The following is a 27,626-nucleotide window of genomic DNA, read 5'->3' as shown; positions in this document are numbered from 1 at the left end:
AGGGCTTCAGACTACGTCTTGCCCTGGACACGAAAGGCTTGGCCTTCTTCTGTGTGCTCTTCCGTTATAGCTAAGTAACACATAATATGTAATTGTAAAGTGTACATACTGCTGGAAGGTTCTGTGATCGGAAAGAACCCTGCCTAGCCCTTTGTCGTTTTACATCTCAGGACAGCAACAACGAAAATAACTTCTACTTAACTTCTCCAGGCGTTTGTCTTCATTTTCCAAATCAACCTGCTTCTACCGATGCGTTCCAGTTCATCCCTCCTGCCCACTTTGGGACTGAGCACTTAGAAATACAGAGAGCTACACTTTTTCACTTCCTGGCTCTATGGGTTAAGTCACCCTTTCAAGTGCCATTTCCTTATATTAAATGGGGCAATTGGAATGACATAACTCGGTTCTAACCTATCGCCACCACAGTGTATAAGTCAAAGCAATAATAATCCTTTCCTAGAGTTTTCCTTCCCTTGTCGTGGACCTTCGGTGTCTACTGTTGATGGAGGTCTTCTGGTGCCACCTCTCACAATGGGTATCGCTTCTCCTCCAGCCCAGGTGGCACTCTGAGTGTAGGACATACCCTTTGCTTTTTTCTTGTTTAATTGTGCTACGTATTTCTACAAGAGTGTGAGTGTCTTGTGTGTACGCGCGCACACATAGCGTGTTTGAGGATGACTCTTGGACTTTTTTTCTTGCCCTCTCGACAGTAGCTGTGTGCTCTCCCACATGCTGATTTATTGTGTGTGGTCTTCATAAAAACGTGAAAAGTAATGAGTCAGCCAAGCTCACGACAGAGCAAAAAGAGCTTCTGTGTGCGGTGTACCATTCCTTCTCATTTAGACTCACTGTGGTTGTACCACTGTTCACTCCGTACGAAGAGGCCAGCCTTTGAAGAGAGAGATGACGTGTCACCCCTCCGTGCCCTCATGTGTAGGTGAGGCGTGTACCCTCTCTGTGGCTTCTGGAGAGCTCCTGATTGTGGACGCTTATTCATTCAGTTACCTCTTGGGGTTCTATTGTGTTTTGGCTGCTATGTTCATGACGATGCATATGTTGTGTTCATTTCTTTCTGAGAACCTGACAATGCTAATAATTTGGTTGGGAGGTATATTTGTGAAGCAGGCACTTATAATCACGGTTGATGAACATGCTAGAGAAATAGAGAACTTTGGAAGCAAGCCAGGCACAGGGAGGCACATGTCTGTAATCCCATGTTTGGGAGGATGAGATGAAGGGGTCAGAGTTTGAGGCCAGCCTGGGCTATCTAGTAAGACCCCCCCCCCCATCTTTAAAGGAAACACAGAAAGAGAACTAGATAAGGATTCCAACTGGATTGGGAACATGGAAATCAGCAAAATATCGATAATCGTAGGTGTGGTAGGAGAAGATACAGAGAGGATAGAACCCTGAGGTATTATAATAAATAGGGATGCAGAAAAGTCCGTAGATAAGTCTACACAAAGGGTGATCAGAGGGAGAGCGTCACCCAGTGGAGGTAAGCAGAGCCCGTGGGAGAGTTCTCACAAGCATTGGCCCTTGCAAAGGTGCTTCTGATAGAAAGACACTGAGAAGGATCCTGAGGGTTGGCTGTGAGGAGCTAGGTCACTGGTTGCCTTGACAGGAATGGAAACCAAACTGCAAGGGTTCTTCTAGCCATAGCTGCTAAGTTAAGACAGTGGCTACGGCAGCTACTAACGCTGCCCGTCTGCCTTCACCACAGAGTGATGGTGGCCAGCTGTGGACCAATCAAGAGCTTGTCCACCTGTAGGCATCTGAGCAAATAAGTGGATGTATTAGGAACCAGAGTTTGCATAATGGTTGGCGCATATACTGTTCTGGTGACTTGCACATCTCTGTGACAAAAGGACTCGAGAGACAAAGAGTGAGTGGCAGAAAGGTTTACTTTAGATCCTGTGTGGTGATCACAGGCCGGTGTTGTGGAGTTGCTTCTCTTCTTCCAACACTGGGGTCCTGGGGAACCAAACTTGGCCCTCTGGCCTGTGCAGTGGGCACCTCCATCTGACTCCCTCACCCACTGACTATTTTTGAATGCTAATCATAGTTCGCTTTCGGGGGTGGGGGGTGGGGATAGAGAGTCGCTTGGTTGCCATTTCTTTTTAACTTCTCTCTCCGTTCAACGTAACTAATTTTGCTGAAGGCTCTTTGTGTCCTTGTATTGTCTCTGGTGTCAAGATCGTTTAGTTGAATTTTCGTGTGGAGGCGGTAAGACAATGTAAGCAGCCAATTACAACTTGTGTCTCATATACAGAAGATTGCCAATAGCTGTTCTAATTAGAAAAGCAACTGGGACTTCTTCAGTTTTTATTCATAAAATACCCTCTAGTCCTTTCTTTGAGTTTCAAATCCCCATTTTCAGCTTTGCCGTTGTTCCCTAGGGCAGAAAGGGAACTTGACACCCATGGATTTCTCGCTTTTCCCTTCTGAGTGCCGCTCAGAATTCTCTGAAGACATCACTAGCTCCAGGCAGACTCGGTGGAATTCAGAATGATGAAAGTGTGCTTCCACGTACAGTTGCCCGAGGCCGTGCGGCGTTTTCTCGTGTGTTAATTTCCCCAGCGTTGTCAGAGCAGATTCTGACAAACTGGGTTGCTTGAAACAGTGAGAGTGTGCTCGTTCACAGAGAGAGGCAGATGCTGCAGGTCCAATCCAGGGCACATCTGGAGCTAGGCTTCCCTGCAGACATGCTGAAGGCCCTTCCTTGCCTCTTCCCCCTCACTGCCTGAAACCTTTTCTTTGCTCTGCTGATTCAGTTTCTGTCCCCCTTCATGTATAGCTTTTCCCACCTCCCTCCCCACCCTACCTCCCACATCTCTCTTTCTTTCGAAGTTTGTGTGTTTTTTGAGACAAGGTCTTGCGATGTGGCCCAGGCTGCTCTGAAACTCATCATTTCTGAGTGCTGCTTAGAACTCAGGATCCTAAGACCTCACTAGCTCCCGGGCAGACAGCTGTGCCCGTGTTTTCTCTTGTATTAATTTTCTGCCTCCCAAATGCTGGGGTCACAAGCACAAGTCATCACGCCCACCTTCTTATCCGTTGGGTTACAGCTTGGTATGGCCCTATTCAAACCCAATGATTTATATCTTTAAAGCATTATTTCCGTGCTGGAGACATGACTCAGCTGTTAAGAGCACTGACCGCTCTTCCAGAGGTCCTGAGTTCAATTCCCAGCAACCACATGGTGGCCCACAACCATCTGTAATGGGGGGAGGCGCTCTAGTGCCCTCTTCTGGTGTGTCTGAAGACAGCAATGGTGGTGTACTCATATACGTAAAATAAATAAACCTTAAAAAAAAAAAGCATTATTTCCAAATTAGGTCCCATTTTGTGGTTTGAGATAGACCTGACTTTTGGAGGCACAGGGTTCAAGTCAGTCTCCCTCCCTTCATTCTCCTTGTCAAAAACTTAAAGATTGACAAACTGGCTGCTGTCAGTGCTTCCACAGGGTTCTGTGAAAGCAGTTCACCCAGGTACATGCAGTAAGTGTGTGGCTTGCTTTGTCATCAGATTTTAATTATTACTAAGTTTTGGGAGTTTTAGAAAATGTCAGTGATTAAATGCTCTTTCTTTTGCATCTGTTGTTGGGCTAAGTTTTTTACATGTGGGTGATCACTTTTGAATATGTGTGGAGAGATGCATCTGGCTCTTTCTTATTATTGTTCCTTTAGCAGATATTTGTTATATATGTATATTTGTTTCGAGAATTCCAGTGATATAGTATCCCTGGTCTCATGGATACTCCTTTGCATGTGGTTTTTAAAAAGTTTTTGAAATTAGATTTGTTTGCTGTATTTATTTGTGAGTGTTGGGGATGCATGTATGTATATATGTGCCGGAGATGGTCAGAAGAGGGCATGTGTCCCTGGTCCTAGAGTTATGGATGGTTGTGAGCCACCACGTGGGTGCTAGGAATCAACCCTGGGTCCTCTACAAGAGCGAGGAGTGCTTAGCTGATGCACCATCTCTCCAGTCCCGTAGCGCTCTTTTTAAAACAGTTGCTCTGCGTGAGCTTGCTTTGAACACGATTGGTGTCTTCAGTCATTGCCTTCATATCATGTCCTTTCATTGATATGTAGTTAGGAATAGGTGAAGGGGCCGGGAGCTTGCTCAGTGTGCTTCCCAGGCAAGCATGAGGCCCTGCCTTTGATGGCTAGTGCTCACATAAAAGCTGGGTGCAGTGACCCACGTCTGTAGTCCAAACAATGGGGAGACAGAGGCAGGATATCTGCAAGCAACTGCATCCGTGTTTCTTAATTCCCTGCTATGGTCCAAGATAAAAATGCTAGCAAGACCAACAGTCCTTGTAGAGGTCATACAGAGGTCAATGCTATTGACTCCCCCCCCCCACCCCACCCCCCCCCCCCCAACTGACCTCTGCTGCCTGAAGCTTGTCCTGTGAACCTCGTGGGACTTGTTCTTCTGGGAGCATACCTTCAGATGTGAATCTTCCAGAACTTTGGAAATACTTCATTCTTTCTTTTTTTTTGTTTTTTTTGTTTTTGTTTTTTTTTTTGTTTTTTTTTGGATTTGGTTTTGTCGAGACAGGGTTTCTCTGTGTAGCCCTGGCTGTCCTGGAACTCACTCTGTAGACCAGGCTGGCCTCGAACTCAGAAATCCGCCTGCCTCTGCCTCCTAGAGTGCTGGGATTACAGGTGTGCGCCACCACCGCCCGGCCACTTCATTCTTTCTAATGGAAAAAAAAATCTATAAAGTCTAGAAGGGCCTCCCTAAGTGAGCTGCTTACTGTGGACCTGGGACAGGAGAGGGACATAGCCCAAGAAGTCAATCTGAACTGTGACATGGATTTAAAAAAAAAAGGTAGACATTGCAATTCAGTTCAGATTGTGCACTGGTCTGCATGAATTGTTCTTTCTGGAGTTATCTTTTTCTTGTACTTTGTGGTGTGGCCATCAGATAGAGTATATTTGGTAATATACACTGTCTTGGACCATCACAGTTTAAGCCCCTTCTTTGAAAATAGTACATAGGAAATTTGGTAGAAATGACTTACAGCGCAACAATAACATGGAAGGAAATAGATATCCGTTTGTAAGAGAGGAGCTGGTGTGGGAGAGAGGGTCCTGAGGAAATAACATTCTGTGGTGCAGCCATGTGCTGAGGACAGGATCACAGGATGACCTGGCCACTGTACCAGGAGCTACACACCTGTTCCGAACCGGAAAAACATTTAGGCTTGCTCGTATTCAACGCTTCTCTGGTTTTGTGGAAGAAATACTTGAGAACGTACTTGTTTATTTTAATTTCAGAGGCATTAGCAAGTTGCTGGAATGGGTCAGAAAGAAAGAAAAGCAGGGATGTCTGCCGAACTTACTGGTATGTTTAAAGTATCTCCATCTCTTTGATGAAGAGATCCCCATCACTTGAGAGAACATCTCTAAGACTCACAAAAGGAGTTTTTTTCCTATCGGCTGTGACGTGGTAGATTGGCAAACTTGGTATTCTTTATATATATCTAAAGATCAGTATTGTGGTTTGAGTCACAAATATCGTCTCAGGCTCATGTTTTAAACACTAGTTCTCCTGCTGGTAACACTCTTCTGGGAGGCTGTTGGCCCTGGCAGTTGGGCACTGGAGGTGAGCTTTTAAAGACTCATGCCATTTCCCATTCTCTCTCTGTCTCGTGTTTACAGTAAAGGATATGAGCTCTCTGCTCCAGCCACCATGCCACAGGGCCTATAGGTAATGGTTCTGGAGCTGGGGGAGACCATTTTCTTCGGTTGACCATACTCCTGTAATCAGCCCTTCACTGACACCCCTGTAAGTAACCCTAATTAAGCCAACTGGTGACCCTAAACAAAATGAAATAGTGCAATTATTCAAACAAAGGTCAAGTAGAGACTATTGTTATTATCTGCATGTCATGTTGGCCACATCGTTTATGCCATTTTATTATTACAACCCAGTCCAGCTTTGTTACATAGAACAGGGAGGTGTCGAAATGGTCATTTGGCATCAGATACATACAATGCACATCTGGCTAAAACATGATCGGACAACTTTGCAGGTATGTGAATGCCAACCTGGTGGCTTCCATTTGTGTTGTTAGCAAGGGGGCAGTGAAGGGAAGGCTACCTGTCGTTTTTACAGACTGGAGCTATTTGTGGAGACCAGGCAGGTCCCCCACCCCCACTCTGTGGTCCTTTTTGGTGCAGATAACTTGGTCTCTATCTCTGAAGCTCAGAGTGGTAGGTCTGGAAGGCCCTGAAAGCACAAGGTTTGCTAAAGTTTAAAAACAAGCAGTTTTGTTGTTAAGAAGAAAATTCCAGAGAGTTTCGTAAATATCTGCTTACACATACCTGAGAAGTGTCTCCAGGCTTGAGAGTCACTCTGTCTGTCTGATCAGCAAGAGAGAGAAATGTGAGGCGTGTGGTATTTGCTTATCAGTCATGGGCTCTCCTGGCCTTTGGTCTCAGTGTCCAGAGCCCCATCTGGAGGACAGCATTGAGGTTTCTGCACGTTTGAATCTGGCATTTCTGTTTTAACAACGAAGCCATGGCTGCCACAATGGTTCATTATCTGTCACCCCTGTACTCGGAAGGAAGGCTGAGGCAGGGGGATCAAGAAGCGATCAAGGTGAGCCTTGGCTACATAGTGAGGTCTGGGCTAGCCTGGGAGCTTTGTGATAACCTTGCCTCAAAAGACAAAACAGAGCAGAATAAAAATGATTCTTTTATGAGTTGAATTTAACTGCTATATGAAGCAGTTAAAAAAAATTCTGATCAAGTGATGAGTTTATAGAACCATCGAGAAAGAGATGGAAAATGTTGAATGCTAAATTTTGATTTTAAAATTGGGGCATGGTTCAGTGGCTAAGAGGTGCTTGGTGCTAGAGGATCTGAGCTTGGTTCCCAGCATTTACACTGGGCAGCTCCTAAGGCCCTGGGACTCCACCTCCAAGGGATCAGACACCCTCTTCAGGCTTTTACCACTCGCACAGTGACAGCCCCTCCCCCCCCCGCCCCAAAATAAAAACAAAAACAAAAACAAAAAACAAAAACCATAAATCATTTAAAAATCTAAACTGCTTGATTTTACATTTCTTCAATTTTTTTTTAAATATTTATACTCCTCCCCTACTTTTACACTTCGTTGTTTAAAATCCTTTTAAAACAGAATTTTTTAAATCCCCGTCAGCGGATGATGTGTTCACTCTGCATGCACATGATGCAAATATGTGTATTGCTCGGGGATCTTTTTCAAAAGCTGTCTCAAAACGCCATTGTATTCAGGGAAATAAAATACCTGTTGCAGAAGGCTTCGGTGCTACCAATCAAGGCTGCCAGAGGACATAAGGACAGTGACATTTATCCAGAGAGTGCTGGCCTTTAAGAGGACCAAGTACCAGAGCAAGGCGGCTGGTGACTACGGCCTCCCCCGAGAGCAGTGGCTCTCAGCCTCCCCAGTGCCGTGACCCTTTAATACAGCTCCTCATGCTGTAGTGACCCCCCCAACCATAAAGTTATTTCCTAACTGTAAGTTTTCTGCTGTTATGAATTGTGATGTAAATATCTATTTTCTGATGGTTTTAAGTGTCTCCTGTAACAAGGTCATTTGACCCCCAAAGGGGTCTCGACCCACAGGTTGAGAACTTCTTCCTCAAAGGCTCTTGGGTACTTTGAGGCATCCTTTTGCTCTTGCTGGAGTGGTTGGGGAATAGGTAGAGATACTTCTGTTTTACCTCACAGGAAAAACATCGAAAGGTATTGTGTTTCATAGTTAATACTATTTGTAATATTAATAGATAGTAAGAAATAATTCATTTCCTCTAACATTAATTATTCTCAAATTTATTTTTGACATAGATCTACTTTTTACATAAAAAAATTAAACATTATGCTATGTATATATTTCTGTGGGCCATAGTTTAGCATGCTAAATATTGAAGCTGAGAGTTAGATAATTTACTTATTTATTTGACGTCACCATCAGAAGTTCATGGTATAAACTTCTGAAGGTCCATTGACTCCTTTTGTTAAAAAAATATAATTAGGAAAAAAATTGGGGGTGAATAATAACATAATTTTTCATGCTTGAAAATCTCTAATATGTTAATGAGGGGGATGAGGGTCTCAGTATATCTGCATGTAATCAGTTGGCAGTGTTGTCTTGGAACAGCACTCTGACCTCACAAAGACAATATATATTTTATATATCATTCATATTTAGCTAGAAAGGAAGAGAGGACAAGAATAGTCTTTTCAGATAGTTGTCGATATTGTACTATAGTTTAACAAGTGCTGGTTCCTGGAGATGGGAGATGGGACCCTGGTTTGGTTTCCAGCTCCGTATGGATAGCTCTAGAGGATCTGATGATCTTAACTGGTTCCTTTGGATGCTAACATCACTTATGCATACTCCCACACAGAACATTCCCATACTCATAAAAATTAAAAAAGCAAGTATTTGAAAAATAAAACCACTAAGAGTTCTGTTTCTTAAAGTGAGTTGGGCTGAGAATTAAAGGCATTGTGATGCCCTCTTGATTCTGTTGTTAGATTCCTCTCTGACCTTTACTTATAGTAGAGTCTACCCAGGTGTGTTATAGTAATGTACACATGGGCTCTTTGAAAAGTACTGCATTCCTGAGGGTTATGAATCTTCCCAAAGTTGAAACATTTCCACGTGTGGTAGCACATTCACATGTTGGTGTTTCCGCTGATGTCATCTGAGATGCTGTTGTTAGACCCCTCCCTGACCTTTACTTACAGTGGAGTCTACTGGATGCTCCTAGGCTCACAGTGGCAGGTACAAGTCTTCCTAAGCCTTCTTTTTCTATTGAATTTTATTATTGGCCTTGGATATTGACAATGTACACTTCATTCACTGTTACGATGCCTCAAAGCCAAGTAGCTGTGGTTATTGGGCCACTGCTCAGTTAAATAAATATGGAACTTTCTGACCTAGATGGTTAACTCTGCTCACCGCTCAGATGATGGCTCAGCTGCTCTTCCCTCAGGACATTGTTGGTGTGGGGTTCTGTGTGTGTTCTCCATTTTGTCTCATGAGTATTGAAATGACATGTACTTGGCCTTGGAGTTTGTCTTAGTTACTTTTCTATTGCTGCAAAGAGACACCATGACAATGAAACTTGTAAAGGAAAGCATTTAATTGGGAGCTTTCTTACAGTTTCAGAGAGTTAGTGCATGACTGTCAGGGTATAGGGTAACAGACAGGCTAGCAGGATGCTGGAGCACTAAGTACCTGGGAGCTTACAACTTATTGGAAGTTGGAGAGAGACAAGAGTTAGAGAAGGATAGATAGATAGATAGATAGATAGATAGATAGATAGACAGATAGACAGATAGATGATAGATAGATAGACAGATAGATGATAGATAGGTGATAGGTAGATGATAGATAGATGATAGATAGATAGATGATAGATAGATAGATGATAGATAGATAGATAGATGATAGATAGATGATAGATAGATGATAGATAGATAGATAGATAGATAGATAGATAGATAGATAGACAGATTAGTCTAGGCATGATTTGAGAGCTAGCCCGCCCCAGGGATCCTCCTGTCTCTACTTTCCCAATTCTAGATTATAGGCACATGCTGGGATTGCAAGGGTACGCTGCCATATTGATATTCTTTACATAGATGTAGGGGATTCAATTTCAAATCTTCATGATAGCGTGACAAGCATATAACCCACTGAGCCATCTCCCCAAACCCCATAATTATTGTCTGTCTGTCTGTCTATTTGCCCATCCATCCATCCATCCTTCTATCTTATCTATCATCTACCTACTTGTCTATCTACTTATTTACTTTTAAATAGAGAAAAGATTTATACAGAAAAAGTGAGAAAGAACTCCCAAAGGAGGAATAACCCATTAATATTTTTTAAACAGATGTTACATTTACATTATGTATAAAAATTATTGACTTTTGAAAAGTCAAGGGAAAGATGCCTTTTATCAAAATTCCATTTCTTGTTTATAATTACGCCCAGTTTCTCTTATCTTTAAATTTTAAGTTTCCACACTGAGAATTGAAATGTTCTGTTCATTAGAACCTGTAGCTTGTAAATCAGTCTGGTCTCAAACTCGGTATGCAGAGAAGGATGGCCTTTAACTTCTCTTCCCACTGCCTCCAGCTCCTGAGTTCTGGCCTGGCCTTGTGGATATGTGTCACCACACCTAGCTTTAGGAGACCCAGGAACCCAGCCCAGGACTTTCTGCAAGCCAGGCAGGCAGGCTTCCAGGGGAGCCACATCCGGAGCCTGAGAATTTAAGCCTTCTGATCACATTTTTACAATTCATCTTTAGGGTAGGAAAAAAAAAATGTTACAAGTGTCCTTTTAGAGAGAGCCAAAATAGTATTAAACTCTAAAGTGAGTTTCGATTATAATGAAAATATAATTTTAAATTAAAATATCAGTTGCTGCAGATCAAATTAATGAATACAACTCGGTCTTTATAGTTTTGAAAAACTATAAAGTTTTCTATAGTTTAGTATAGAAAAACCTTAGGGCTCAAAATAAGCATGTATTGAGCAAAAGAAAGGTTACAGAACTAAGATGGCCATTGAGAGCCAGTAGGCTCTCAGGAAAGCTGGTGAGTGCAAACGGAGTCTCTGTTTTGTTTTTTTTGACAGGAGATCTCACTATATATTCCAGGCTGGTCCTGAACTCTTCCCTCCTATCTCTACCTCCTGAGTTCTGGAGTTATAGGTGTACAACACCACTCCCAGCCTGCAAAGTAATTTCTTTTGTTATTTCTTTTTGAAACAATTTTCACTATGTAGCTCTGGTTGGTCTAGAACTCACTATGTAGGCCCAGCTGGTCTTAAACTCACAGACATCTGCCTGCCTCTGCATCTCAGAGTACATGAACTAAGACACTGGACCCTGCCTAAATTAATCTATTAAGACCTGCTTTTTCAGCCAGGAGTGGTGGAGCATGTGTTTACTTCCAGTACTCGGAAGGCAGAAGTTGGTGGCTCTCTGTGAATTCTAGGTCAGCCTGGTCTACAGGGTGAGTTCCAGGCTAGCCAGAGCTTCACAGTGAGACCTTCTCCTAAAAAACCAACCAACAGGGGCTGGAGAGATGGCTCAGTTGGCTAAGAGCACTGACTGCTCTCCCAAAGGTCCTGAGCTCAATTCCCAGCAACCACATGGTGGCTCACAACCATCTACCTATAATGGGGTTCGATACTACTTTCTGGTGTGTCTGAAGACAGTTACAGTGTATTCATATACATAAAATAAAAAAATCTTTTTAAAAAAACCTTGCTTTCCTCAGCAAGACACTTAAAAAATAAAAACAAAAACCAACCAACCACTTAGACAAACAGAAACCAAAAAACAAAATAAAACAAACAAAATCACCACCAATAACAACAAAACCATTTTTTTTTATGCTTCCAACCTCTACCTTAGAAATAGATGACTCAGAGCATGCAGCCAGTATCCATTGTCTATTGTTAATGACATCATCCTAGCCACCTGTCTCTGGAAAGTCCCACTATCTTTCCAGGTAGCGAGAGAGGAGGAGACAAATGTCTCAGTGTTACTTGGATAATAGCTTGACACCTTGAGATACCTCTGTCCTAGGTTTCATCATAAAGTTCCCTCTGGGGGCTGGAGGGACGATTCGTTGGTTAAGAGCACTGGGTGTCCTTGTAGAAGATTATGTTCCATTTCTAGCACCCACAAGGTGGTTTTCAACCATTGATAACTCCTGTTCCAGGGAAATGATACCCTATTTTGAACTCCATGGGCACCAGGTACACACACGGCACAAAGACATACATACATGCAAACAAAATAATCATACACATAAAATAAAATTAATTACAAAAAATGTCAAGTGATCTCTTTACCTCTATAGCAGAAGGGTGGATTTTGTGGCCATGTCTGATGGGCCTCATCCAGGCATTCTGTCCTTTATGCTAGCTTTGGTGCCCTTTCTTATGTCATCAATATAAAGGCCAAGAAGCAGGAGAACGTGGGGGCATGGTAGCTCCTTCCCTTTCATGAGATAGATGACCAATTTATTAATTATTTTTAAAAATTGAGAAGTGTTTCATTCTGGTTCAAGATTAGGTTTTATTAGCATGAACCATGTTATTCAATCCTTGATCTAGTTTATGGCTGGCAAGAATGCAGTTTTTTTTTAAGTTACATTTATTTTGTGTGTATGTGTGTGAACACATATGTAGGTCAGAGGACAACTTGTGGGACTCAGTTTCTCTTCCTATGATGTGCGGCCCCAGGTTCAAACTTGGGTCTTCAGGCTGGCAGACAAGGGTCTTTACCCACTGAGCCATCTTGGTGTGCCGAGGAAGCAGATTGTGATGAGAAGAGATAATCTTGTTGCCTAGGCTTTCCCGTGGGACAGCCTGCACAGAGTGATGCAGGGACAGTGTCAGCTTCCAGTGGGGCAGGTGCAAGGCTCTGAAGAGCCTTAGCTTACCAGAGACCCCTGAGTGAATCACGTGGAGACGGGAATCGACACAAAACGCATGAGGAATTTTATTTAATATCCAACATGCTGGGGTCTCCCTGCACATGGAGAGAGAATGACCACATGCGCCGGGCTCCTTGGGCCTTTATACAGTCCAAAGGGCAGTCACCATTAGGCACAGTGTGATTGGCAGAACAGTGCTACCTTTAAACTGGTAACACTTTAAACTGGTAATTGGTTGTTAGGGGATGAGGTAGGTGGCCAACGGACTCTGGGCCTTTCCTAGCTGCAGGGACCTCCCTGTGGTCTGAGGCATGTAATTTAGCCTCTCTCCTCTGGGAGGGGGAACACATGCCCTTCTGGGAGGGGCGAGTGTTCCATGACTTTTTCAAAGTTCCTGAGTTAACTCTTTTACAGGGATAGCTTGGAAATACTTACTCTTCTCTCTGCTTCTCTCTTGCTCTTCCAGTAGATGCTACACTCTCTCTGGCTGTGAGGGCACACACACACACACACACACACACACACACACACACACAGAGAGAGAGAGAAAGAGAGAGAGAGAGAGAGAGAGAAAACATTTTTAAATAATCAAACTTCCCTTTTTAAAGATTTTGTATGTGTGTGTGTATGTCTGTTGTGTGTGAGTGTCGTGTGTGTCTGTGTGTGTGTGTGTGCGCGCGCGCGCGCGCGTATGGATGTGTGCAGATGCCTGCATGAGCTGAGGTCAAGGGAGGCCGTCTGCTGAGTTCCTCACTTGCTATCTACTTTGTTCCTGTGAGACGGAATTTCTCATCGAATCTGGAGCTCACCGCTTCCCCAGCTGGGTCGGCTGGGCAGCAGCCCTAGAGATCGCCCCGTCTCCACCCCTCTCATCCCTGGGATCACAGGAGGGACCGGTGACATAGCTGGGCGCTGGGGATCTGAACTCGGGTTCTCACACTTGTGAACCTACTTCCCACATCCCTACTTCCCTTTGCAACAAACAAACAAACAAACAAACAAACAAACAAACCAGTTTGACTACTACTCCTTCCAGTTCCCATTCAAGTTTATTTCTTTTCACGGCAGGTTTATTTCAGGACAGTGCAGCTTATAGAAGAGGATATAAAAGGGTCTCCCGGTCTGAGTTTCTACTTCAAAATTAATGGACTTCCTATATTTCTGAAAGGCTCCAATTGGATTCCAGCCGACTCCTTCCAAGATAAAGTCACTTCCGAACTGTGAGTACGGACTTCTTTCCCTGTCACTCCCCCACCTCTCTGCAATGCCACCAAGCTCAAAGGTCAAGTGACTCATATCATTTTCTTTAATCCCAGCAGAAGGACCCGAGGCTAGTATAGCTTGATGGCATGACAGGAATTTCAGGATGGACACGATCGGGCTTAATCGGTCATTCTCCCTCTTGAGATACAGTCTTATGGATAATTAGTTTGAGACTGTTAAAGATATGTTATCCACCTTTTAGGAAACCATTATACATTTTTCTCTGGAAAAAAAGGAAGTGACACATTGATAGTAAGACTAGTTTTTGTTGTTCTTCAAAAAATACATTAAATATTTCTGAGCATGGTTTTAGGGATAAGGGTCTACATCTTTTTAATTTAAATACTATTTTAGTTAAAATATCCTATTGAAGATTTAAAAATATTATTAAATATTTACTATTTAAATAAAATATTATTTAAAAATGTTATTTCACTTAAAAATCTTTTTTTGTGTATGATATGTGTGTGTTGTGTGCACATGTCCACGTTCATGTGTATGTATATAGAATCACATGTATGCCACATGTCTGTGGAGCTATGACAAAACACATGGCTAAAAGGAAAATGGGGAGGAAAGAGTTTATTTGTCTTATCCTTTCAGAGCACTGTTCATCACTGAAGTCAGGACAGGAACTCAAGCAGGACAGGAACCTGGAGGCAGGAGCTGAGGCAGAGGCTGTGGAGGGGCGCTGCTTACTGGATTGCTCTCCATGGCTTGCTCAACTTGCTTCCTTATAGTACCCAGGACCCCCAGCTCAGGGATGGCACCACCCACAGTGGGCTGGGCCTTTCTATACCAACCGCTAGTTCAGAAAATGCCCTACAGACCTCCTGTCTTATAGTGGCATTTTCTGAATTGCAGTTCCCTCCTCTGATAACTTTAGCTTAGGTCAAGTTGAAAGAAAACTATGCAGTGTAGAGGTCCGCCGTGGATGTCAATCCTTACCGCCCATCTTATCTGAGACATGGTCCCTTTGTTGTTCATCCCTGTGTTTGACAGGCTATCTGGCTCCACTAAGGAACTAAAAAATGTCTTGGTGGGAAAGGAATATGTAAAAATGTAAGAGCACACAAAATGTTATGTCTGGAAGGAAAGCAAGTCTAGAGATCTGAGGGATACCATGAGGACTTGAAGATTCTGGGTAATAACATTTTCCTATGCATGAAACCAAAGGGAGATAGATAATTCAAAATGATGGCTCTGTTAATTTATTTCAGTAATAACCTTTTTATTATCAACAGCTCTCCTACAATGCCATGCCTTGTACTTTAAATACACCCACAAGAAAACTTATAAAGCAAAACAAAACCATGAAAGTTCTTTATCTGGAAGATGACTACAAGTGTTCTTAGAAGGTCTTGAAATTAGAATTTAAAAATTAATGTCCATTCATATATATGGCGTGTTTATACTGTACTTTCCTTCCTTCTTTTGTGTGTGTTTACATGTTCAGTGGCATGCACACACATGTGAAGGCTAAAGTTGATATTGGTGTCTTAATCACTTTCCGCCCTACCTTCTTAGACCGAGTCTCTCACTGAACCTGGGGCTTACTGATGGGCTTCAGTTATGTGCCCATGCATAGGCATAGCTACATTACAGGCACATGCCTACACGTGCCACATTGTACATGAGGGTTTGGAATCAAATCCAGGTCCTCACGCTTCTGCATCAAGTACTTTCTAAGCCATTTCCTTACATATGTGCTGCATTTTCCTACAGGTCAAAATACAAAGCAAAAAATACTTTAAGAAATGGTATGAATTTACCGACAATTTCTATAATGAGGAAATCATGCGAGAGTTTTCGGCTCATTGTTTTATGAGTCTCTGTGTTATTTTGCCTCAGTTTCTTTGGTGTTGAGTAGAGCAAAATTATTTTGCTCTTTTTTTTTGTTTGTTTGTTTGTTTGTTTTTTGGATTTGGTTTTTGGAGACAGGGTTTCTCTATGTAGCCCTGACTGTCCTGGAACTCCCTCTGTAGACCAGGCTGGCCTCGAACTCAGAAATCCTCCTGCCTCTGCCTTCCAAGTGCTGGGATTACAGGAGTGCGCCACCACCGCCCGGCTTATTTCGCTCTTCTTTATTTATTCCCTTAACTGATTTAGAAAATTTTGTACTGTTCCCCAACTCCTGAATTAGCATGTGCTCTTGCAACTCCTTCTGCAGGTTGCAACGTCTTTTGCAGTCGGTCGTGGATGCTAACATGAACACCCTTCGCGTGTGGGGGGGTGGCATCTACGAGCAGGATGAGTTCTATGCCCTCTGTGACGAACTTGGAATAATGGTGAGCACGTGATCCGGTGTCTGTGTACCCATGGTGACTTGTCTTCACTCTGATGTTGTGAGTGACATTATTATCCCTTTATAACCTCTCTCAGAGCAGGGAGTCATGTTCCATTGTTGATTTATTTATTAATTTTGGCCAAGGACTAAGTGAACTATAGTTGCTAACAAAAAACAGAATTCTTTACCACTTTAAAATTATAGTCATTATAGTGGGTTATAGCTAATCACATATCTATATATGCCTCCTTCATATTTTTTCTTTCTGATATATAGGTATCAGAGTTTAGTAAGAAACTTAAGGAGCTCTGATGAACTTTGGAGAGAAACAAGAACAATAAAGTTAACCAAAGAAAGGATGTTCTTAGTATACAAGTTTTGCTTTGAGAAGGACTAAGCAGTAGTCCTGTGGGCATGTGGTTCCTAGATGCTTGATCCCCTCACACAAAGAAATAGAATGTTTGCACAAACCCACATTCTTTTATGTGCTTTATATAATTATTGAACCACTTACCGTACTTCATATAACATGGTACATTAAACACACACATACAATACACACATATAGACATACACACTGTCTACTCACACACATTGTGTGAATACCTACATGGGTATGTGTGTCATGTGCACGCCTAGTGCCCTTGGAGGTTAGGTGAGGGCATCACATCTCCTTGGCACAGAGTTAAAGGTGGGTGTAAATCAGCGTGTGGGTGCTGGGAATTGTGAGAGTAGCAAGTGGCCTTAATCCCTGAGTCATCTTTCCAGACTTGTGAAAAAGAATCTGTCTGTGTTTAATCTATGTTGTCTATATCCATATCTTGTGTACCTGGGCGTACTTGTGTGCATGCATGTGTGTGATTTTTGTTTTGTTTTGTTTTGTTTTGTTTGTTTGTTTTCTTTTGTGGATATTTTTGACCCATAGTTGAATCTTCAGATGTTAAACTTGTGGATTTGGAGAGGCAATTATATGCATGTGTGTGTGTGTGTGTGTGTGTATAAAGATATATTTATTATATGTAAGTACACTGTAGCTGTCTTCAGGAACCTACAGAAGAGGACATCAGATCCCATTACAGATGGTTGTGACCCACCATGGGGTTGCTGGGATTTGAACTCAGGACCTTCAGAAGAGCAGTCAGTGCTCTCTGAAGCCCCCTATATTATTTTTAGTTCTAGGAATACGGAGTGCCAGGAGAGAGTTGGAGTCACAGCAACAATGAGGTCACTCATGATGACAACTACATTCTATACTGTTCATTGAATGTCAGGCATTTTTTTTTTTTTTTTTTTGGTGCTACACGTTTTTATTTTGTTTTAGTATTTTTCAAGCATTCATGACGTGTCTACTCTTGTTCTCTGTTGCCATTTACAGGGAGTTAAACTGACCCATGAAGAGGGTTTACATCTTGCCCAGTGGTTCGCTGTCTGTGTATGGTAGGATCAGGGCAGGAAGGCAGGCTGCTGGGGGCTGGGCTTTGCTCAGCTGCCCCTGATAGAATAGAAATACAGCCTAACTCCAGCCAAGGAGCCCCAAACTTCACATTCCTGAGCCCGCTCTTTGTGCTCTTTGTTAGAAACTAGGTAAAAGGTCACAGTCCAGAGCCCGCCCTTTGTTTAGACCTAGCAGAAAGGCCTTGAATAGGTGATCCTGGCTCCATAAGGTAACTGGAAATGAGTTAAGCTTATCTTGCTTCTGTAAACTGCTTACCCCATTACCCCTATCCAGGAGTTCACTCAGCTATAGACATCCAAGAAAATAGGAAACTAATTGGTCCACTGAGCTCAGGCTCTGATGATTTAAACTGATTGGCCTAAGAACTATGGAGTGGTACAAATCGATTGGCTCGCATTTCGTTGGCTCTCCATGCTAAGAAATGATTGGTTTGTGATTCTCGGGCTTTGTTGTAAACTTATAAAAGCTGTTGCAATTAGGCACACAGTCCTCTGGAAGAGCACACACTCCTCTACCCCTGTGCGGTGTACGGCTGACTGTGGAACCCAGAGTTCTGGAATAAAGAAATCCTCATGTTATTGCATCGAGACCGTTTCTCAAGAGTGATTTGGGTGTTGCCTTCCGAGGCATGGGGTGCTGGGGTGCCTTCGGTTTTGGGGGAGTCTTACATCCCCACCCCCAGGCCTCTTAGGAAAGGACTCATCATGAACGTGGGCATCTAGTTCTCTTCCTGTCTGCAGAAAAGCGAAATCATTTGTAAACGTACTGCAGTGTTAACAGTCTGGTGTAGTTCTCATTACTAAATGCCTGGTGAAATGAGGAAAACATGGGAGTGAGGGAGGGCCTACAGAGCTTCCTTCCCCCTCTCTATTTCCTTTCTCTGGATGCCAAGGGCTAGACTCGGCTTGGAGAGGGATTCTGAGGGAAGGGTGACAAGGAGCAGCAAAAAAGAACGACTCACAGTCAAACAGGGTGGATCCAAGCTGACGGATGACATTTGTGCTGCTTGCTGTTCTAAGAGATCTCTCTGACATGTCCTGCCTGTGTGTGTGTGTGTGTGTGTGTTCTCCAAGAAGTTCTCTTTTTATCCTAAAAAGTTCTCTGGATAGCTCATCCCCTGCAGAGCCCAGGTCCAGTCTTTTATTTTACATACCAGTCCAGTCATCTACTCCAGGTTTCCTTTTGATTATCTTGTGAGGGAGCCTAGCCCTTTGAATCTTAAGAGACAGGAAGCATGCTTTTTTTTCTCTTAACCTTGCAAAAGGATTCAGAGATCTGTGTGCCTTTGTTAAATGCTGACTACCTAGCTTAGCTGGGTGGGACCCTGCCCCAAAATTACCATTTCTACCACACTTGGGCCTAACCTCTCTCTTTCCCAGGCTGACCTTGAACTCTGGAATCTGCCTGCCTTTGAATCTTTCTGACAAGCTGGCTCAGAGTGTAGCTGCCTTTGTTCCTTTAGGTTCATGAAGCCTCCATAATTCATATTGCATCCTTATATTTTGCATAGTTGAGAAATTATATATATTTTGATCTCATGTATTTAGAACTCTTTCCCATAGCCTTGAGGGCTGTCCTGAAGGTCCTAGTGTTTACTGTTTTGCAGAGACATAGCCACACCCTCGACTCCTGCTATTTCTAATTTTCATGGAATCATTAATATTAACTGGGAGGACCTTCCTCGGAGGAATGTGAAATATGTGCATTATTATACAAACAAGCCTTATGCCCACAGCGGTCTTTGACACTCATGGAGGCTTAACCCAGGGCCCTCCCTGTTCCAGGGGCAGGAACCATGTCACCAAGTCACCCTGTCCCCACCAGGGCCACACTGGGCTCAGCCTCTGGATCCTTTCCTTCCAAAGCTTTCCTGCTTACTTATCATTCTCTCAATTTTCTAAACATTTTTGTGCAACCCTCAAAACTCCTTCAGTGCGTGGGCATCTTTCCTTTCCTTTGCAGAGATGCTCAGGTGGGTGCGTTTGCAGAGTTCGCTTTTCCTTTATTTGGAAGATAATCCCCTAAGTGAGAATGAAGTCTTGCTTTCTTTGTGACGACACTGCCTTTTCTTTTGTCCTGTAGGTGTGGCAGGACTTTATGTTTGCCAGTGCCCTTTATCCAACTGAGCAGGGATTCCTAGAGTCAGTGAGGAAAGAAGTCACTTACCAGGTATGCTATTATTACACCTCTAAAAAAGAGAAAAAATGAATACATCTTATTTTTTTCTTTTGTTAAATCACCCATTTCTTTTTGGTGTTTCCTGCTAACTCCTCTGAAAAATTGCAGTCTGGTGACGCATTCCCCGAGTGGTTTACCCAGTGTCACGGCTGAAGCGTCACCTACTTGCTGAGAACTCCCAGATTTGTGCCCAATCTTCCAGTCTCTGATGAATCCCTCGCTCGTCCTTGTGTCCAGCTGCCTGCGTGGCGGTGTGGCCAGAGGTTTAGTCGGCACCTCAGTGTAACATGTGTAAACCATACATCATCTCTTCCCCAATCCTGCTGCTCCTGGAGTTTTCCTCAGCAAATGGACACCAGTCCAGCTCAGGACAGAGATTTAATGTGACTCTTGAATCCATGAATTGTTTTGCATTTTATACATGCCTCATCAGTCATTACGTGTTTGTTTATTTAAAAGATTTATTTATTTATTTGTTTGTTTATTTTTTTAATTCCACTCACTGGAACCTAAGAATCATGGTCTAGGCTAGGCTGGCCAGTCAGTCAGTGAGATCCCTGAGCCTCTCCTGTCTCTGCCTCCCCAGCACCATGATTACAGATGTGTTCAACCCTGCCCACGGTTTTGGACATGGGTGCTGGGGATAGAACTCAGGTTTTCACGCTTGAGTACAAAGCTCTTAAATGACTGAACTATGTCTCCCAGTCTCTCTGAGAACTATTAAGGCCGTATTTTGTGAGATGTCAGCTGGGCAAGAACGCCTATGTGGAAAGGCAGTGTTTGCAGTCTGATTAGCCATTATGACTGAGTTCTTCTGTGGCAGGCATAGGGAAATTACGTTTTCTTACATTTCAGGTTAGGAGACTGAAACCCCACCCCTCCATCATCATATGGAGTGGTAATAACGAGAACGAAGTAGCTCTCAGGGTGAACTGGTTCCACGTAAATCCCAGTGACATGAAAACTTACTTCGACGACTACGTGACCCTCTACGTGAAAAACATCAGGGAGATCGTCCTATCGGTGAGCAAAGGTGGGGGGGGGGCAGCAGAATTTAAGAATGTGCTTTTAAAATGCATAGGCCTCAGTATTGGTATAGTATGTTAAGTTGTTTTGTTTTTGTTTGTTTTTCAAGATGGTTTCTCTGTGTAGCTTTGTCTGTTCTTGTTTGCTAAAAAATTATCTTTGCTGAAAAGAAAACACCATCTTCCTCTTGACATAAAAAAGGCACAGACTGTTCAATGTGCCTGCAGACCAGGCTTGCTCTGTACACCAGGCTGGCCTCAAACTCACTGAGACCCTCCAGCCTCTACCTCCTGAGTACTGGTATTAAAGGTGTGTGCCACCACTGCCTGGTCTTTTTTTCTTCTTTAATTGTACACCTCTTTTAAAGGTACTGTTTGAAACATCATTTGAATTCAGAGTATTTCATTGTAATGCTCTAGGAACTGGTCCATATGGATTATGTATGGATTTCTTAGACAATAAACTGCCTTTGGGAGTCTCCATTTGTATTCAGTACTTAGTTTCAGATTTGTACACACTATGGAGTTCATGCATAGATCCTCAAATGTTTACTAAGTTTCTGGATTATAGATTTGATGGTATGCCTCCTTTACAGTTCTGTCAGTGCATATGCAAATGTATATATATCTGTATGTGCTGATGTATATTTTGGTGTGTATCATACATGACATTTTGTCTGTGGTGTGAGGAATAAGGCTGTCTGGCTACCAGTGAACCCTGGGTACTTCTATGTTGTCTCTCTCTTGTGTCACTATTGTGAACTAGGCATATTTAACAGTCTGTGCTAATGCACACTGGCCATGTGTGTATGTGTGTGTGTGTGTATGTTTGTGTGTGTGTATGTGTGTGAGATGAGAGGAAGGTGGTTTTTTTTTCAGTAACAATTTCAAAATATTGTTAACAAAAACTTTAATATTTACTGAGTGATTTAATAATCTGACTGTCTTTACATTTTTGCATCTGTAATTACATATTTGGAATATTCTGAAGCAATTTGAAGGGGAATATATTTTTAAAAACAGTATGGGATAGGTAACAGCTACATATCCTAATCAATGATTTATATGTGTATTTATTTTTAAAAAAACTATGTATTTTTATTTTATGAGTGTTTCCCTGCATGTATATGTATATGTATGCCAAGTACATGGCTAGTGCCCAGGGAGGGCATTGGATCCCTGGAACTAGAGTTGCAGATGGTTGTGAGTCATCATGTGAGTGCTGGAGAAATGGCTTAAAGAATATTTGTTCATAAAATGTAATAATTTGATTTTAATGCCTGGGGATTTTAGTTTGATAGTGATAAAGTGCATGTTTCCTTTTTTCTTTCTTTTTTTTTTTTTGGATTTGGTTTTTTTGAGACAAGGTTTCTCTGTATAGCCCCTGCTGACCTGGAACTCACTCTGTAGACCAGGCTGGCCTTGAACTCAGAAATCTGCCTGCCTCTGCCTCCCAAGTGCTGGGATTAAAGGTGGGCACCACCAACGGCCGGCGTGGGCGTGTGCTTGCTTTCTAATGCTCTGCCTATACAATCTTTGGCAATCTGCTTAACATCCATTTTTCAAGTTATAAAACTGAGCTAGAAGGAGGGACTAACTCTAGGAGCTCTTATGATTCTTTGTCTCAAACTGCACAGATGACTTGATTCTAAGTCATGATGTTTACAGAGCTTCTTGAAAATGGATAGTGTTGAATTATATGTAATTACTATTTTGTTTCCATAAAGGTATAATTGTTATGATTAGTTCCTAGTGGTTCAGCTTGCTCTAAGCAAACATCTAAGATCATGATCTAGAATTTTCTTCTTGTTTCAGATAAGATTCCTGAGGTTGAAACCCACCCCAAACCAGTAAGATTTTGAGTTGAGTTTTAAACCCAAGTGCTTCTGACTCAGTAGCTTTTGTTCTTAACCCAGGATCCTGAAATATAGCAGTTTTGTCCCTAGGAGAAATTTGTCATGGCTGGAAGATAGGTCTACCACACACATGTGGCAAGAGCAAACAAACACTCCCCATCCCAGCAGGGGATGAGCTAGAGATGTTGCTAAATATCTGTCATGACAAGAGAGGCCTACCACGAACATTCCTCTACACTATTAACCCTAAAGTCAATAGTACCAAAGTCGGGACCCTGCGTGAGACGACATACCTGTGGAGTAAGAGAGGAGGCAAATCATGGCAGAAAACATCGGGACCAGGTGCCACAAGGCATGGTGCCACGAGGCACAGGCTCTAGTGCTCACAGCTGGAGGAAGGATAGCAAAGATGAGTGGTACAGTGTTGACGGGGAGAGTGGTGACCACCCTGTTAACTTTCAGTGATTTGACCTTTCTAGGAATTGATGTTTTTTTTTTTTTGTTGTTGTTGTTTGTTTGTTTTTTAATAGAAGTTAACTATCTGTACCTTGCAAAATCAACATATTATCTTTAAAATCATTTTACCTCCCTGTCCAGGAAGACAAGAGCCGTCCTTTCATTGCATCTAGCCCAACCAATGGGGTCAAAACCATGGAGGAAGGCTGGATCTCTCAAGACCCGTATAGCATCCAGTATGGCGACACACATTTTTATGACTATATCAATGATTGCTGGAATTGGAAGACCTTCCCAAAAGCTCGATTAGTGTCTGAATATGGCTACCAGTCCTGGCCTTCCTTTAGCACTCTAGAAAAGGTAAGCCACTGGGCTCTTGATTTTGCCCAATTTACAACAGTAGATGGTGGGTTCAGATGAGAGCCGCCTCTTATTTCATTGATAGTTCTGGAAGAAGATGAAAGAAAAGAATCCTGCCTTATTATCTGAGGAGATAAAATGCTATAACTGCCTGTTGAGGGAGGGACTTTCCAGTATGCTTTTAATTGTGTGCCTTCAAGAACACCTAGAAGCGAAATGGAAGACTGTAGAAACTTAAGCTTGACTTACAATTGTACATGAAAATAACTAGTTGCTAAAAACATTTTCTGTCTATCTGTCTGTCCATCCATCCACCCACCCACCTATCTATCTATCTGTCTATCTATCTATCTATCTATCTATCTATCTATCTATCTATCTATCTATCTATGTATGTTTACTCTTGCCACATGTGTGTGTGGGCAGAGGACAGCTTATAGGAACTGGTCCTCTCCTACCACTGGAGTTCTGGGGATCCAACTGTCAGGCTGGGCAGCAAGTACCTTTCCCAGCTGGGTCATCCCGGGTGACCCTGGATTGATAACTCTCTATACAGTCTAATTATTTATAGCTATAGAACTGGATACTCAAGCACAGTAGAAGAATTGAACAAGATAAGTAAGTCCTGGTCTGTGTTACCCAAATTCATTTTCCCCTTCCTCCTTCCTCATGTCTGTCTTCTATTTCTCTTGTTTTTTCCCTCCTCCTTCTCCTTTTCCTTCTCCTCTTTCTCCTTCTCTTCTCTTCTTCCTCCTCCTCATATCACTATATCTGAAGATTTAATTTTAGCATTGTGTGTGCTCTTTTAAAAACACCTCTAATGAGTTGCAATTCTCTTGGTAAAGAATTTGCTTACTTAAAGTGCATAACTCAGCCAGTCCCCTGTGCACTTGCAGACTTGCACACCCAACCCCTTGTCTGACTTTAGAGCCTTTGCATCCCTCAGTAGAAACTCTGATCCTGTTAGCAGTGACTCTCCACTCTCTCCCCACCCTCCCCTCCAGCCCTGCTCGGGCGTCCATGTCTACCGGCTTATGTGTTCTTCACAATCCATGGGATTAGTACACTATGTTAAGTGGTGTTATGAAACTGGCTTAACATGCTGCCTTAGAAGGTCATTGCTCTTTACTGCTCATTCTGTTCTCCTGGATGTATTTCTACCTCTGTTAATCATTTTGTCTGTAATGGACAGTTAGTTGTATTATTTCCATCTCTTAGCTATCAAGAAGAAAGCTGTTGTAAGCACCAGTGTGTCTGCTTTTGAATAAACATTTTTCAGACTTACTGGGTGTGAACCTATGAGTGTAGCTGTTGAATCATTCGATGACTCTCCTAAGGCTCAGAATCGTGTTTTTTTCTCTAGTGATGTCACCGATTAGCTTTCCTCCTATCTCCTCCCCCCTCCCCAATACTTTCCAATGCTTATTCCATGCTTTGAAAACATTTTTGTGGAAATAAAGTATTGCTGAAACTTTGTATGTCTTTGATAGCTGATTATTCTGAACATATTTTTCTGTGCTTTTTGCAGTTAACATATCTTCCTTTGAGAAATGTATATTCCGATCCTTTGTTCAATTTTACTTATTGTCTTAGTGAGGATTTCACTAGTCTGGAACTTATCCTGTAATTTAACTCATTCTATAACCTTCTTAACCCTTTAATATTATTAACCCTAAAGTTATTTATTTTTGCTGCTATTTTATAACTTTAACTTTGCTATTGTTAAGAATTGTAATGTAAGCCGGGCGGTGGTGGCACATGCCTATAATCCCAGCACTCTGGGAGACAGAGGCAGGCAGATTTCTGAGTTCGAGGCCAGCCTAGTTTACAGAGTGAGTTCCAGGACAGCCAGGGCTATATAGAGAAACCCTGTCTCGAAAAAACCAAATCAAAAAAAAAAAAAAAAAGAATTGTAATGTAAATATTTGGGTTTTCTGGTGGTACTAGTCAAGGATCATTTGACCTTCAAAGGAGTCGCTATGCATAGGTTGAGAACTGCTGGTCTAGGCAGTTCTCAGATAAGGAATATGAGAAAATTCTACAATATCGACTACTGTAATATCAATATTTGATTCTTATTTAAAACTATGACATTTTAAGCAGAATATCAGTTGTTGCCCATCATTCAGATTTAAAAACCTGATAACAGAATTTACCCTAAATTAATGATATGGGATTGCAAGATGTACTCAGTGAGGTCAGTTTCCTACTAATGTCTTGTAAGGCCAGCACTTGGGAGGCAGGGCAATCAGTTCAGTGTCACACATACGTGGAGAAGACGCTGTGGGTGCTACAGAGGTCAACAACAGGAAGAAGATATGAGCGATATGTGTTTTTTTTTTTTTTTTTTAGATTTTTTTTTTTGTTTTGTTTATTTTGTTGTCTTCGGACACACCAGAAGAGGGCATCAGATTCCATTACAGATGGTTGTGAGCCACCATGTGGTTGCTGGGAATTGAACTCAGGACCTCTGAAAGGGCAGTCAGTGCTCTTAACCACTGGGCCATCTCTCCAGCCTGAGCGATATGTGTTTTAATGAACAGAATGTCTTTGTACGCCAGGCTTTTAAGAGAAATAATACAATGCAACTTTCTAGGTGTGAAAGCAGACCATTGTTACCAAACTAGATTCCATCTTGCACAAGGCCGGCCTTTATAGTAATAATGAGAATGACAGGGCTGGAGAGATAGTTCAGTGGTTAAGAACACTGATTGCGCTTCCAGAGGTCCTGAGTTCAATCCCCAGCATTTTTTTTTTTTAATGTTTGAAATCGATACCACAAAACAATTCATAAGTTCTTTCCCGATGTGTAGAACACTTTCCAGGAATGTATAAGAGAAGTAGTTTCACGGCTAAGGTCTGCGACTTCTCTTTTCGCAAGGTCTCATCTCGAGAGGACTGGTCTTACAACAGCCACTTTTCCCTTCACCGGCAGCATCATGGAAATGGTAACCATGAGATGCTCCACCAGGTTAAGCTGCATTTCAAACTCCCCCAAAGGATGAGGACGGACCCATTGCGCACATTTAAATACATCATCTACCTCACTCAGGTAAGCCAAGTCTGCAGTTGATAGGTTTCTACGCTGAACGTATGCAGTCATGCAGATTTTGTAGCCTTCGCATGGTGGAAAATGTTCAGGTTTGCACGCTCTTGTTAAGGTTGTTGTTTTCTTCACAATACAGATGAGAAAACTCGTAAAACCTGTATCTAATTTTTTGGCTTTGTTTCTTCTCACAAGAACAGCTTACGAAATTCTAAAATTGTGTATTAAAGTGTTAGTTGTTTAAGATTAGTGTAAAGGTTCAGCAATGAAGGCAGTAGGAGAATCTCCTACGAGGGCAGAAATGGACTTGCACACAATGGCTACCTGGTGTCTGGCTATGCGACCTGGCACTTCTGGTAGAGAAGGGCGGAGTCATTGATGAGGTATGCTGGACTGAGAAGATAGCTTTATAGGAAAATGAGAGTCTCTATGTGTACAGATTACTTCCACCACTGACCTGAGATTCAAATGGGAGGGTTTGGAGCACAGCCATGCTTACGTGCTCCAGGCTTTGGATTTGATCCCTGAGACAAAGAAAGTGAAGCCCTTGAAATAAAGAAGCAACACAATAAGCATCTTGGAGAGAAGTCAAGACAATGTCTTCAAGGCTTAGAGACCATTAAAGAGTTCTTAAGGCATAAGGACACTAACCATGAAAAAAAATGCTGATAAATTATATTTCACTAAAATCATTGGCTTTTAAATATTTTTTTAAAAGCACTACTGAGAAAGAGAAAGAAGCAAGCTATAGATTGAGGACTACTGTTTACAATTATTTATATATAATTTGTCTGGCCTGGGTCTTTCATCATGTCTGCGGCTTACCAAATAAATCACGTTTGATTTCAAACCTGAGCCTGCAGGCACACCTTAGCTCTTTCCCTCTAGATAATAGAATAATTATCTGTTCCCATAGACAACTTGAGTTATCAGAGGAGCAGAAAGGTAAAAGGTGCCCTTAAAGAATCAGTTTCTCCCAACCTGGCATCAAATGCCCAACAAATATATGCTAGGAACAAATGAAAGCAGTAGAGGGGGCTCTAAGCTCAGGGGTTGGTGAATTCTGAAGTCACCTCCTGGTGTAGGTGGTCAGTGAGAGGCGTGTGTGTCATGAAGTTTGGTTTAGTCAGCTTTAGGGAGTGGTTATGTGAATCATAGATTAAGAGAGCATGCTGGGTGTGCGGCCGTTTGGACCAGACATAACCAGAGAAGAAAGGGGAATGAGAAGAGACTTTG

At 42.3% G+C, this 27,626-nt stretch overlaps 1 protein-coding gene across 1 annotated transcript in view; it reads left to right on the top strand.

The window, feature by feature from the left end:
- Manba (mannosidase beta) overlaps positions 1-27,626 on the top strand; it is an 86,263-nt gene that overhangs the window by 38,531 nt on the left and 20,106 nt on the right. The window contains exons 8-13 of the mRNA XM_052179181.1: positions 13,532-13,683; positions 15,897-16,014; positions 19,552-19,638; positions 20,503-20,670; positions 23,126-23,344; positions 26,226-26,396. Coding sequence (XP_052035141.1) covers positions 13,532-13,683; positions 15,897-16,014; positions 19,552-19,638; positions 20,503-20,670; positions 23,126-23,344; positions 26,226-26,396 — 915 coding nt within the window. The remainder of the gene's footprint in view (positions 1-13,531; positions 13,684-15,896; positions 16,015-19,551; positions 19,639-20,502; positions 20,671-23,125; positions 23,345-26,225; positions 26,397-27,626) is intronic.

Source organism: Apodemus sylvaticus, chromosome 4, assembly GCF_947179515.1.
Source record: "Apodemus sylvaticus chromosome 4, mApoSyl1.1, whole genome shotgun sequence".
NCBI lineage: Eukaryota > Metazoa > Chordata > Mammalia > Rodentia > Muridae > Apodemus > Apodemus sylvaticus.
This window is presented reverse-complemented; position numbering and strand designations above follow the sequence as displayed.